At 46.3% G+C, this 12,434-nt stretch overlaps 1 protein-coding gene across 4 annotated transcripts in view; it reads right to left on the reverse strand.

The window, feature by feature from the left end:
- Window positions 1–112: 112 nt before the first annotated feature.
- Window positions 113–12,434, reverse strand: part of bcl9 (BCL9 transcription coactivator) — a 29,420-nt gene continuing 17,098 nt past the window's right edge. For 3 of the 4 annotated variants that reach the window (XM_036003787.1, XM_036003788.1, XM_031295689.2), the window contains exons 3-10: window positions 11,582–12,080; window positions 8,725–9,038; window positions 7,583–7,690; window positions 7,250–7,436; window positions 6,308–6,404; window positions 4,007–6,197; window positions 2,699–2,968; window positions 1,511–2,550 (exon numbers count right to left, since the gene is read on the reverse strand). In XM_036003787.1, coding sequence (XP_035859680.1) covers window positions 1,511–2,550; window positions 2,699–2,968; window positions 4,007–6,197; window positions 6,308–6,404; window positions 7,250–7,436; window positions 7,583–7,690; window positions 8,725–9,038; window positions 11,582–11,868 — 4,494 coding nt within the window. In that variant the 5' untranslated portion in view covers window positions 11,869–12,080. Of the gene's footprint in view, window positions 2,551–2,698; window positions 2,969–4,006; window positions 6,198–6,307; window positions 6,405–7,249; window positions 7,437–7,582; window positions 7,691–8,724; window positions 9,039–11,581; window positions 12,081–12,434 lie in introns of all 4 variants that reach the window. The other variant, XM_036003786.1, reaches the window with a different exon arrangement.

The raw sequence follows: 12,434 nt of genomic DNA on the forward strand, positions 1-12,434 counted from the left end.
ACCACCTGGTCCACATAACTGACTAAATGTGAATAGTTGAGACACGTGGACCCATACATGCGCGCACACACGTGCATACACACACACACACACACACTATAGACAAAATGTATATACCAAAACAATATCTTTTATTTGTAGTCCATCACCACAGCCCTGGTAGGCTATTCTGCACCAAAGCCAATGGAGAAACACATGACAAGCTTATACAATAGAGAAAAGAGAGGAAGTCAACTGGATGGTAAGCAGTACGTGTTTACATTTCTGCGTGTCTCACTCTGGACACCACACCTGCCTTACAAAATTTAACCAGATCTACCTAGCTCTAGTTCTATAATACCTGGCATACCTGCTGTGGCATTCAGCCTGTCCCATTCTGATGACCATTGGGGGGATTATTGCTGTGGGAATGATTATTACCCAGAGTCAACAAGAGTCAAAACAAACAGGAACACAACAGGAACAAGAAGAACACACATAGCACATCTGGGTACTAGCAGTATTATTCACGCTGGCGAAAGTTGAGTCCTGAAAGTTTTGGAGCACCAAATCAAATGTCATCGACAACTTGAAATGGACAGGGGATTATCATTGTGCTGCAAAGCTGCCAGGATCCTCACACAATGTGTTGCTCTCAATGGTAAAAATAGAGAAAAAAGACGCTTTCTGCAGACGGTCCATGTTTGTGCTTTTTTAATAATACTATTATCTTAATGAGGTCATAGTTTGGTTTGTTATACACTGGAGTTACAAAGGAAATTAAAATAGACTAAAATTCGAATAGCCCACCAATGGTAAACAGTACAGTATTTTTAGGGGGCGTTCCTCCCCCCCAATTAAAGTTGGGTAAGAGGAGTTGAGAGGTCACTGATAGAATGCCTATACATACAGACACATACATACATACCACACAAACATACAGTCTGTCAAGCACGCACACACTCTCACACGTATATACTGTACAGAAACAGTCAAAAACAATGGAGCGAGAGACAAGATGGAGTTCCACTAAAGTCTTCACAAAGCACAAATTCTTATTCCTTTCTCTTGTTCCATACCACTTTCATGACAAATTTGTTTTTTTTTTTGTTGTTGAAAAAAGTAGACATATACTGTAGCATCTCCACGCTGACTTTGAGTTAGGTTGAGTCCTCTTTGATGTTGAAAGTCATCTTTATAGTCAGATATTCAAAAAACACATGAACAGTTTTGCGAAATTGATGCACAACAATCCCATACATTCTGAAGTTCATGAGTCAAAATTAAATGTTCTTGTGGCAAAAGTACTCCAATCTGGGCCTGTCTGAGTCTCCATTGGAAAAGTTCCCACAGGACATTACTAGGTGACTGGTTAACTCCATTCTGTTCATTTCTGGGTACATCCTCTCTTGTATTATACGTCCTTTGCATGAGTCCATCAGAGTTTTCGGAACATTCTCCACACACCATCATCTTTACTCCATCCTTGTGTATTGTCCAAGAACATTCTACATACAAGGTTTCTGTTGGATTAGAACATTCCAGGGCCCGGACTGAACCCCATGTCCATGTCACGTGGCCTCATCTGACCCCCCATCATCATTGTCTGCTGTGGGGGGCCGCCCATGCCCTGCAGTGACATCATCATATTAGGTGAGCCACCAGGGCCTGGGTGAGCCATTTGCCTCCCCTGCATCATCCCTCCCGGACCCCCAGGAGACATCATCCGGTGCTGGGGGCCCATCATGCCTTGGCCCATGAATCCTGGTGGCCGCATAGAGTTGTGGCCAGGGTTGCCCATTGGCATGTCTTGGGGGCCCATTCCCCCGCCAGGCCCCCCTGGCATCCCCCCCATCCCGTGCATGGACATCCCCATCCTCGGTGGTCCATCGCCCATCATGCCCTGCATGGGGAAGCCAGAGGGGTGTGGTGGTTTTCCTCCAGGGTTGTCTCCCCCACCTCGGGGGAAGTAAGACAGAGTCTGGCTGGGCTTTTCTGATGGGATTATCCTGGACAGGTCAAACTCAGGAATGCCAGATGCTCCCGGTCGCATCACCTCATGAAGGTCTGCATCACTGAATCCACCTTGCATGTTGTTAAACTCTGGCCCTCCTGGGGTATTGGGCTTGCACATACCCCCATCACCCCCTCCTCCATGAGGCATGTTCCCCATCCGTCCTCCCATAGGTCCTCCTTCTCCCTGGAAGCCCATGGGATGGCCAGGGAAACCTTGGGGACCAGGACCGTTGTGCGGGGAGAAAGGGCCCTGCTGGGAAGGGGACTGGGTGAGGGGGTACGGCTGGCTTCGGTGAGGATAACCCATGCGTCCCTGGGGCATCATTTGGGGGTTTCCCATACCAGGGTCTTGGGGATTTGGTGGTATCATCATGCCATGAGGCATCATGCCTGGGCCCATGTTAGGGGTATTGGGAGAAGGCATCTGTGGGGGCATACCATGGGAGAGGGGCTGGGATCCCATTGGATTCATACCCAGAGGGCTGAGGGCAGACATGGGTCCAGCGTTTCCGGGTCCCATCATACGTGGATTGCCTTGGTGATTCATTGCCATGCCTGTATATGCAAGCCAAAAAGAAGTGATTATGTATTCAGTACATGCACTCGGGAAGCAGATCTAATGTGTATTAATATAAATATGACCCAAGGTGGGTGTAACTGAAATACACTAAATTACAAACAAAAGAAATATTAGATATCTTACCATTGTTCACTGACGGCAGGTTAGGGGAGCGAGCCGGGGGTGAGTCGTCATCAGAGCTGGCAACAGTCTTTATGGCATCATGGTAGAGTGGGGTGGAGCTGGGCATTGCAAACTTGGACATGCGTGACATCATGATGGAGAGAGGGTTCTGGGATAGAGTTGGCTCAGGGGGTATGTTGTACGGACTGCCAGACGGGACGTTGCCTGGGAGGGACATGGAGCCAGATGGAGCCCCTGATGAAGGAGGGGCTGAGGGAGGGCCGTTACCACCTAGAGGACGGCATGATGAAAAAGAGAGAGGATGACAAAGAGATGATAAATCTTAGCAGTTGGGACTTTTCCTTCTCAGGCAGATTGTTTTTATCTGTGATGATATGTAGCAATAGTGTGTGCTACTTAAGGCTCAGTGAGATCTAAATTCTGTGGCCACAAGAGGGAGCCACTGGACCATAACCCACCCAACCCCACCCCTCATACAGATGTGCTAACTTGAATAAGTGAGAGATGCACTTGATAAATAACATCCACATGTACATTATTTAAAAACACATTTTTTGTATGTTTTCTAGACTAATTTCAATTTCAAAGGACTACATTTTTAGATATTTGATATAAAAGGGGCAGATATTTTACATGTGATATTAACAATCACTGAGATAAGTGACTAAAATGCAATACAAATCAAATTCAACACCAAACCATTTACAAAAGACATCCTGATAATAATTGAATGTAATTAAATAAAGATGCACTGGAAAAAAGATGTGGAATTAACCCATTTGTGCCCAAAGACGATATTCAGTGTGATAAGGAAAATGCTGACTGGTCTCAAGTCTTGAAATCTGTTAGGGACAATATTTGGGCACGTTGTATTGGAACAGTACAAATATAATTTTTTTTTTTAGAATACATAAAAAAAATAAAATAAAAAAAAACACACTTATCAATAGTCAAAGTCTGTTTTTTAAAGATTTGGAAAAATGCTAACGTTTTTATTCTTCTAACGTCTTTCATATGAAATGTTTCTTTTACACTGTATGTGTGTGCATATATTTTATGTTTTGTATTCAAGTATGAGTTCATAGATACCAAATACTTGATTGTGCTCTGTGTAGTTTCTTATATACAGCCATTTTCTTATCATACTACTAGCCAAACGGTTTGAAATTTCTATTCTTCCGATTTGTGCGTTTTCCAAAAGGAAATTCAAAATTTCAGTTGAGGGCACAAATAGGTTAAATATTGAAAGGATAAGAAGGGACAAAAGTGCTGCTGAACATAGAAAATGGAAGAAAGAGACGGTTATACCTTGCTCCATGCTCCCCATCATGTTTGGCGAGGTGATGCTAAGGGGAGGCTTGCCACCCTGAGGTGGTACTCCAGGACTCTGCATGGGTGGTTTTGGTGAGGATGCCCATCCTGGAGAGGGGTTAGGAAGAGAAGGAGACCTCATATGAACAGGCGAGGCACCAGCTGATCCCATCATGGAGTGGGGGGATTTCATTGGTGCTGAGGCTTGAGGAGGTGGAGGGGCACTGGGGCCTGTGGGACCAGTAAGCATGCCAGCCAGCTGGGACGGTGTCTGAGGGGATTTAAGGTTTCCAGAGGGAGAGCCCATCATGGGGGACTGCACTTGCCTCAGAGGAGGGGACTTAAGTGGGTTGATACTGGGAGAGTTCCCCCCTCCTGCTTGGACATTTAGGTCTGCTGGCTTGCGGCCCCTCTGACCTTGTGAAGGGCCACCAGCAGGGGGGAGGTGGTTAATACGGCCATTACCTCCTGTTGGTGTAGATCTGTGCTCTGGGCCAAAGGCTTGGTCTACATGTGGACCCCTCATTCCTCCAGGACCCCCTGGGAAGGGTCGCCCAGGCCCCATAGGAAAGTCTCCTGGCTGTGTCTGCTCAGGGAAGGGAGGGCCCTGCATGGGCCGGCCTTGTGGACCCATGTTCTCCATTGGAGGTCCGCCACCTCCTCTCATTCTCATGATCTCGTCAGGACTCATATTCATGGAGGGATCTCGTAGCTTGGCAGGGTGCATATGAGGTCCTGGCCCAGGGCCAGGCCCCATGCCAAACTCAGGCCCCATTTCCCTTCCCCCCATTCCCTGGAGCCTAGAGGATGGACTCATAGGACCATCACCGGGCATTCTGGGAAACATGCCCATACCATTACCAGGTTCCATTCCACCTCTTTGGTGTCCCATCATCCTTTGCATGTCCATCATCATCCCTGGAGGGATGCCCTTCTCTCCACCCATACCTTGGTGGAACATTGCTTCTTGGACTGACTGAGGATTTGGGAAACGCTCACCTCGACCCCCTGGACCAGCAAACATTCCCCCAGGTCCTCCAGGGAAGCCTCGTGCATCTCCCATCCGGGGAGGCATGTCGTCAGGCCAGCCCATTCCAGGCCTTGGAGGTCCCTCCATCTCAGGATTCATCATACCAGAGAAGCCAGGCATCCTCTGCATATGTGGGGGCATACCCCTGGGGCCAGGGCCCATGCTCATGCGCTCCTGGTAGTGCTCTGGTGGACCACCTGGTCCTCCCCACATCTCTCCTGGGCCCATCTGGTAGGGAGGCGGGGGGCCTCGCATCATGCCACGTGGACCATGGGGGTGCATCATCATGTCTGGAGGAAGTGGCCGGTGTTGCATTTCTTGCTTCTTCCTTTTCTCTTCATAAAACTCCTGCTGTAGCTTCAGCCAAGCCACCTGTTCTGGCGTCATCTGATCTCCATCTCCACAGCCCCCTGGACCCCCCATGTGTGCACCCATTTCATCTTGTGGAAACGGGGGCATATCCCTGGGACCATGGGGTGGACCATGGGGTGGGCCAAAGGGTGGACCTTGTGGACGAGGTCCTCCTGGCCCACCTGGTGGTCCGAGGCTCTGAGACTGCGCCATCATAGCTTGTAGGGGGCCTTGCTCAGACCTACGGGGTGCACCATCAGGGCCTCCATCATGGGGACCACCATGGGACGGTGGGGGCCCAGCTGCTGGGGCATCACGGTCATCAGGGAAAAGCATGCGCTGAATATCTCGCAATGTCTGCAGGGAGCGCTGGCGATGCTCTAACTGTTCTTGGGACAGACCCTCTGTGTTGGCCTCCATGTTCAACAGCTCCTGGGCCAGCTGCTGCTGTTGTTGCTGCTGCTGGGGTGTCAGACCTGCTCCACCAGAGCCTCCACCCTGCCCTCCTTCACCTGCTGTTGGAGGGTTGAGGCCTGCCTCAGGTTGGGTGACGGGGGCCTGGTCAACTGGAGCTGTAGCGTTACTGGGGCTACTGCTGGGAAGATTTTTGGATTCCATGCCTGCAGAAGATGACCCTTCCTGCGGAAGAACACCTGATTGGCTCCCTTGGTTTGGCTGGGGTGGGGCCGACTCGGCCATGCCAGGTAAGGACGGTTTGGATCCAGGCTGGTGGCTCTGATCTTGGGCATGGGACGGGGGTTGCTGGGGAGGCTTGGCGTCATTTCGGAGGGCGCTTGCTGCATTGTTCTTTAACAGAGAGTGACAGAAATAGGATTAAGTTTTGACACTCTTGTGCAATATGTTGATGTATGAAAGCATATATGTGTGCGTTATAAAGAGCCTGTGTGTATCTTTACCAGGAGGAGGTGAGCTTTGTCCTTGCTGTTGGAGATGTTTTTCATGTGGAAGGCAATGATGTTTTCTGTATGACCAGTTAGAACTGCATCAGCTGCCCTGAGGACAAGAAGGCAGACAGTCGGATATCAGTCATCAGACACAATACATTTGTGTGTGTGTGTGTGTGTGTGTGTGTGTGTGTGTGTGTGTGTGTGTGTGTGTGTGTGTGTGTGTGTGTGTGTGTGTGTGTGTGTGTGTGTGTGTGTGTGTGTGTCCGTCCATCCATCCATCCATCCATCCATCTGGGAGACGGTGAGCCAGATGAATGAGTACTAGATGGGACCATGAAGGTAAAACCAAGGTCAACAGACTAAGCTAACTATTGCACACACACCTTCCACTGAGCATCCACATCTTTGATCTCTAATTCCCAACAGAGAGTTAATCTAAGTGTATGCTCCCACTGAGAAACACACATGCTTGTGCAGATACACAAAATGGATTTAGGCTATAACTTGGAACGTTGGGGGAAGGAAGAGAAGGGGTGGGAAGAAAGTATCTTAGTGCCATACACACAAACAAACAACAACCACTGATGACAGGGGCACAGAGATATACTTCAGGCAATTGACATTGTTAGTAATTCCATTTAATTTTGAACTGCAATTCCACAAAGGGTTTCACTGTGGGTGTATGTTTTGCTTATGTAAAAAAAGGGTTTAAGTACTGAGATGATGATTTAATTAGCCTGTCTAAACACATTCATATTCCAAATTTGTAGAGATAAACTTGAACTGTAAAAACTAATAACTACAGTGCAAACACTAGACGTGCAATATGGTCAATAAAGAAATTGAGGTTTTGAATGGCAAATTATGGCTAGAGAGGGCCGTTTCTGAGTTACAATTGTATGGAAAATACTAGCCGCGACAGATATAAATGTAAACTCTCAGCTTCCTTACTTGTTGGCCATCTCCGTGGTGAAGACATAAACGAGTTTTGTGCCTGGTTTCTGGCCACTAGCAGGTTCTGTTGTGGAACCCTGGCCTCCCAGTGTATTGTGGGAGGGTGTGGAGGAGCGACTGAGTCCGGCATTGGAGGTAGAATGTGTGACGGAGTCCTGGGGCTTCACGTCACTGGAGTTACAGTCTACAAGGAGACAATAGGAAAGACCATGACTTTATGACCAGCAGAGGCCTATGGGTAATGTAGTTCTACTAAGGAGCTGTCATAAGTCTAGCTGATCAGCAGAGGGAATGCTATGCATGCTTGGATGCACACGTTAACACACTTACTGAAGAATCCTTTGTCATCTTCGTCACTTTCTCCTCCAGAACACCAGTCAGCTCCACTGTACGGCTGCCTCCTCTCTGCTACACACATCCTCTTTACCCTGCTGCTGTCTGCGCACACACACACACACACACACACAGGCTTTGGTTTATCTGTGTAAGTGACAACAAGGGACTACAAGTATACAAGTATATTTTTGTTGATGAGATGTCCAACTGTTGCCTTCTCTAGACGAAGAGAAAATAACTACATGTACAGGACTTTTAATAAAGTAATTCAGTGGTACAGCATAAAAGGAACACAACAAACCAACTATGGGCTATAATTAGGAAGAATTTGTCCCATTTCCCCCTAAATCCGTGCTGAATAGATCTGATAAACTGTCTCTACAGGAAATTATATGTGTAGTATTACCAGATGCATAGCAACAACACAACTGAAGCACTGCAGACATGACACTGTTTAAGCACTGTGGGTATTCTATCTATCCTGAACAGTTCAAAGCAGATGTAACCACAGATGTAGGTTTGGTAACAAAGTATGAAAGCCCTGCTACTAACAACTCCTAAAAACATCATCAAGTTTGAGAAGAAAATTATTATCCTAAAAAACATTTAAAATAACTTAAAGTCTCAGAGACTTAAACTGACTGACTGTAGGGATGGGAATCACCAGAGGCCTCACGATACGATATCATCACGATACTTGTGTCACGATACGATATTATTGCGATTTTAAACATTTTGCAATATTCTGTGATATATTGCAATTTATTACTTTTCTTCCAACTTCAATTTTTTTCCCAATTTCATATGATGTCTCCAAAAGGAAACTTTGTCAACATCTGTTTTATTTAAAAAGATAAATGTCTCTGTTTGTTCATCTCACTTCACTTTTATTGCTGCAAAATGGGATTGTCAAGCAGACAAACTGACCAACACATATATAATAAAAGATCAATACATGGCGTCTGTGTATCGATACACTATTGCCACAGAAAATATCACAATACTATGGTGTATCGATTTTTTCCCCTAACTAACTGTAGCACTTCACGAGAACTATTTCTAAATTTCTGATCCCAGCTTCCTGCTGGACATTAGATGGTCGGATAATAATGAGTACTGGCTACTGTGGTTCTTACCTTTTTCCTCACTAGTGGGTGTGCCAATCTCGGGCTGTTCAAACGACTCAACTGAGGTGCTTCTCTCCCTTTTCACTTTAACCTTGGAGCTTGGGCCAGAGGTGAGACCCTGGCCATTTTTCAGCCCCATGCCCCCTGCCACATTCTGAGCCCCTTTGGAGCCCAGGGTCTTGGGGTCGCAGGGTGAGGGCTGTGATTGGCTTCCAGTGCTCCCTGGTTTACCCTGATTGGGCATTTTAGAGTCCATCTGGGTGGCAGTAGAGGGGGACGTGACGGGAGGTGAGCGTACCATGGCCTCCGTCTTAGGTTTAGGGCTGACAGACAGAGGAGAGAGAAAAAGATCACAGGCATAATTAATAGAGAGAAGACCGATAGTGAAATGTGATTGTTCTTTTTGCCCTTTTTTTCCTTTGCAACTGTTAAACATAATGCAATTATGGGATCTGGTATGGTTGTCTATGAACTCAATATTAGGTTATTGGTATTAGGAATTCCTTGTGCACAGTTAAACCCGAAGGAACAGATCATACACAGGCCATCTACAAACGACTGCTGCTTACTAGTTATGAGAGCAGTTCAGGCAAGCAGGACAATTGGCAGAGAACTCCCTTACCACACCCTAATCTCCTTCTCTCTCTCACTCTCTCCCCCATGCACGCACACACACACTTGTACAAGTAGCACGAAACAAATGCCAACATGTCCAAAAAGCAAAGCCACAGCCTAGCATGTACATCCACACAGACACACAGCAAGTAGAAAAAAAGGAAAAGCCCGAATTTTGGCAGTCCAGACAGCTGTTTCCAGAAGCTCCAGAACCATGAGTCAGCAGGGAAAACTTCCAACCTCTGTGTACTCCCTGACCCTAGAACAGCTCTGGATCATGCATCAAGACCTTTCAGGTAAAAGAATGGAGCGGAAGAGCTGATCTCAGAACTGCATTACACCCGACATACACTTGCTCTCTAAACAACACAGGTAAGTCCACAGTGACATGCTCAGGTTTGTGTCCATCAAGACTCAGTGTTTACTACAGATCACATGTTTGGTAACGAATTGCCATGGCTGCACAATAGCTACCACTGACACCTTAAGGCTCTGACACACCAACCCGACAGCTGACCATCGGCAGAAAAGGCAGTCGGACTGACTGCCTCCCCGAGTTGGTCAAAAAAGTGCCTCGGAACACACCGAAGAGCGCCGACATGAGCGTACGTTCTGCGCGTGCGCGAGACGTAATATGTCTCCGTAACAGCAGGCGGCGCTAATCTGTATTGTTGCCCAAAAAATGAAAACCAGCAGCTGATTGGACGAACGTATCACGTGGGTCTGGCTTCTCCCGAATTTCAAAACTGACCTTAATGGTGGCTCGTTCAGAATACGATCTCGTATTTTACAAAAATAGTTCACCGAAACGTGTTTCTGAGAACATTTTAAGAGAGAAATAGGCCATACAGTTGCTGAATCTGTCTTCATTTCAGATCGACAAAGGTTAGTTTAAAAGATTTGTCAGATTTTGAGAGGCGTTCGTCACGCTCAACCCGCTCGTCATTTCCGGGTTAGCACTCCACCAATCAGATTGGTCATTGAATCAGACTGCCCACTGGCCGATTCAACATGTCAAATCGGCTCAAATGGATCCCGACGGCTCCTCCGACTGACGACGGCATGGAACACACCGAACAGACTCGAGTCACTGACCTCGCCAGACTGTCCAACAGCCGATAATCGGGTTGGTGTGTCAGCGCCTTTAAAACAATAAGGTCTGAGCCTTAGACCTTTGTGTGTGGAGACTGCATGTTCTCCTCAAATGTACATGGGTTTTCTCCAGGTCTGATCGCCCCCCGACATCAAAAAACGTGCATGTTAGGTAATATAAAGCCTTCAGCCACTGACTACGCCACTGGCTTTTGAAATTATTGTTCACTTTACTTAAATAGTTGGGATGGGTCACATTTCCCCAAATGGATTAATAAGTATAACAGAAGAACTGCTACTATAGGGCTTTGGCTGTAGTTTTCTCTAGACTTGCTCCTGATCAGCTTTTTTAAAAATTCAAAATTCAGCAAATTATGCACCTTGCAACTGGCAAGATATGAGAATTTCACAACATATCAAACACTGGGATAATGAATGTACTGATCACTCTGCAACCAATCATATCAGCCAAAAGACTGCTTACTTGGCTGAACAACACACACACACACACACACACACACACACACACACACACACACACACACACACACACACAAACAGAAAATGGTTCCATACTTTACAAGTAGCCTCAGTGTTTCTGTTTTTACAGCAAGACCGTTTTTTTTACTTCATTCTATTTCGAACAGAGGGTTGAGTGTTTGTGTTTCTTCTCTGTTCCCAACTGTTAAAAAACATTGACAGCTAATGTTTATTCATTTTTGATAATGTGAGATGATTTTTTTTAATTACTTGAAACAGGTTTATGTACTGGACAGAAGCTTGTGCTTTCTCAGTAAAGCCTGTTAAATATGTTATTGATGAGAGTATTTCATTCATCAGCTGTTAGTAGTACATAAAAACAATGCCTAGGATAAAAATTTGATTTAGTGTCACCGATGACTACAATGCTTTGCAGCCATAAAACCATCTGTTTAACATGGTGCAGTTGAAATTGTACTTCTGCTTGTTCATAGAAAAGTCTGGATTAAATGCATAATTTTAATCAACATTTAGACCAGTGTTTGGCTGATTAGGCTGTGAAAACAATCATCAGGATCTCACACGCTTATAAAACACACAAACCAGTGCTTGCTTATTATTACCATCACAGCTGCATCACAGCACTACACCCACAGGTGGTCAGTGTGAGTCCACTCACCTCTGCGTGTTGGTGGACGGGGAGTTCTTTAGCCTATTGGAGTGCATTGATGGGGCTCCCAGGACTACAGAACAGGGGGAAGTGATGAGCTGGTGAGGACTGCCGGTGTGTGTGAGCGCCGCTTTTGTGCGCACGTTCCTGGAGCCAGGAACAGGATTCCCGATGTTTGAGAGGTTTCCCCGACCGTCCTTGGCCTCCTCTCGCTCTTTCTTCCCTCGCTCCTTCTTATTGAAATGTGTCGCTGCTGTACCTGCCGCCGCTGGCCTCTCCTCTTGGACCTCCAACATTCTCTCTATGTCCTTGTCTGTATGAGTGTGTGTGCGCACGTGTGTGTGTGTGTGTGTGTGTGTGTATGTGTATGTGTATGTGTGTGTGTGTGTGTGTGTGTGTGTGTGTAAGAAAGTGTGTAAAAACAATAACAATAGTCCAGGAGTCTTTTCTTGTTCACTTCTTATTTATGAAACTCCCCCAAGGGGGCTTTCAACGGCCCTTGGGCACACTGTTGAGAGAAAAGAGAGGAAAAAGAACGGTTAACAAAACTGGGAAAGAGGACCACAGTCTGAACCAACTTTAAGTGACACTCCTCTCCCAAAATCTTTATAGTATCAATACACTTGTGTCGGCTTGAAAGGTGGTTGTTTAAAGTTGTTCATTTTCTCTTTAACAGTGGCTTTGGTCAGCTTTAATTCATGTCAGCGGGAATGGAATCACATTTTGACAAGTTGCAGTAGCGAAAGCACAGGTGTTAATCATAACATTAATTACTGGGACGCTTCAATAGAACAGAATAACCCTTTTTAATGTTATTTCCACAGTATATATGAATATGCGTTTGGGTTCAATGGAGAGCACA

Source organism: Sander lucioperca, chromosome 8 (genome assembly GCF_008315115.2).
Source record: "Sander lucioperca isolate FBNREF2018 chromosome 8, SLUC_FBN_1.2, whole genome shotgun sequence".
NCBI classification, from domain to species: Eukaryota; Metazoa; Chordata; class Actinopteri; order Perciformes; family Percidae; genus Sander; species Sander lucioperca.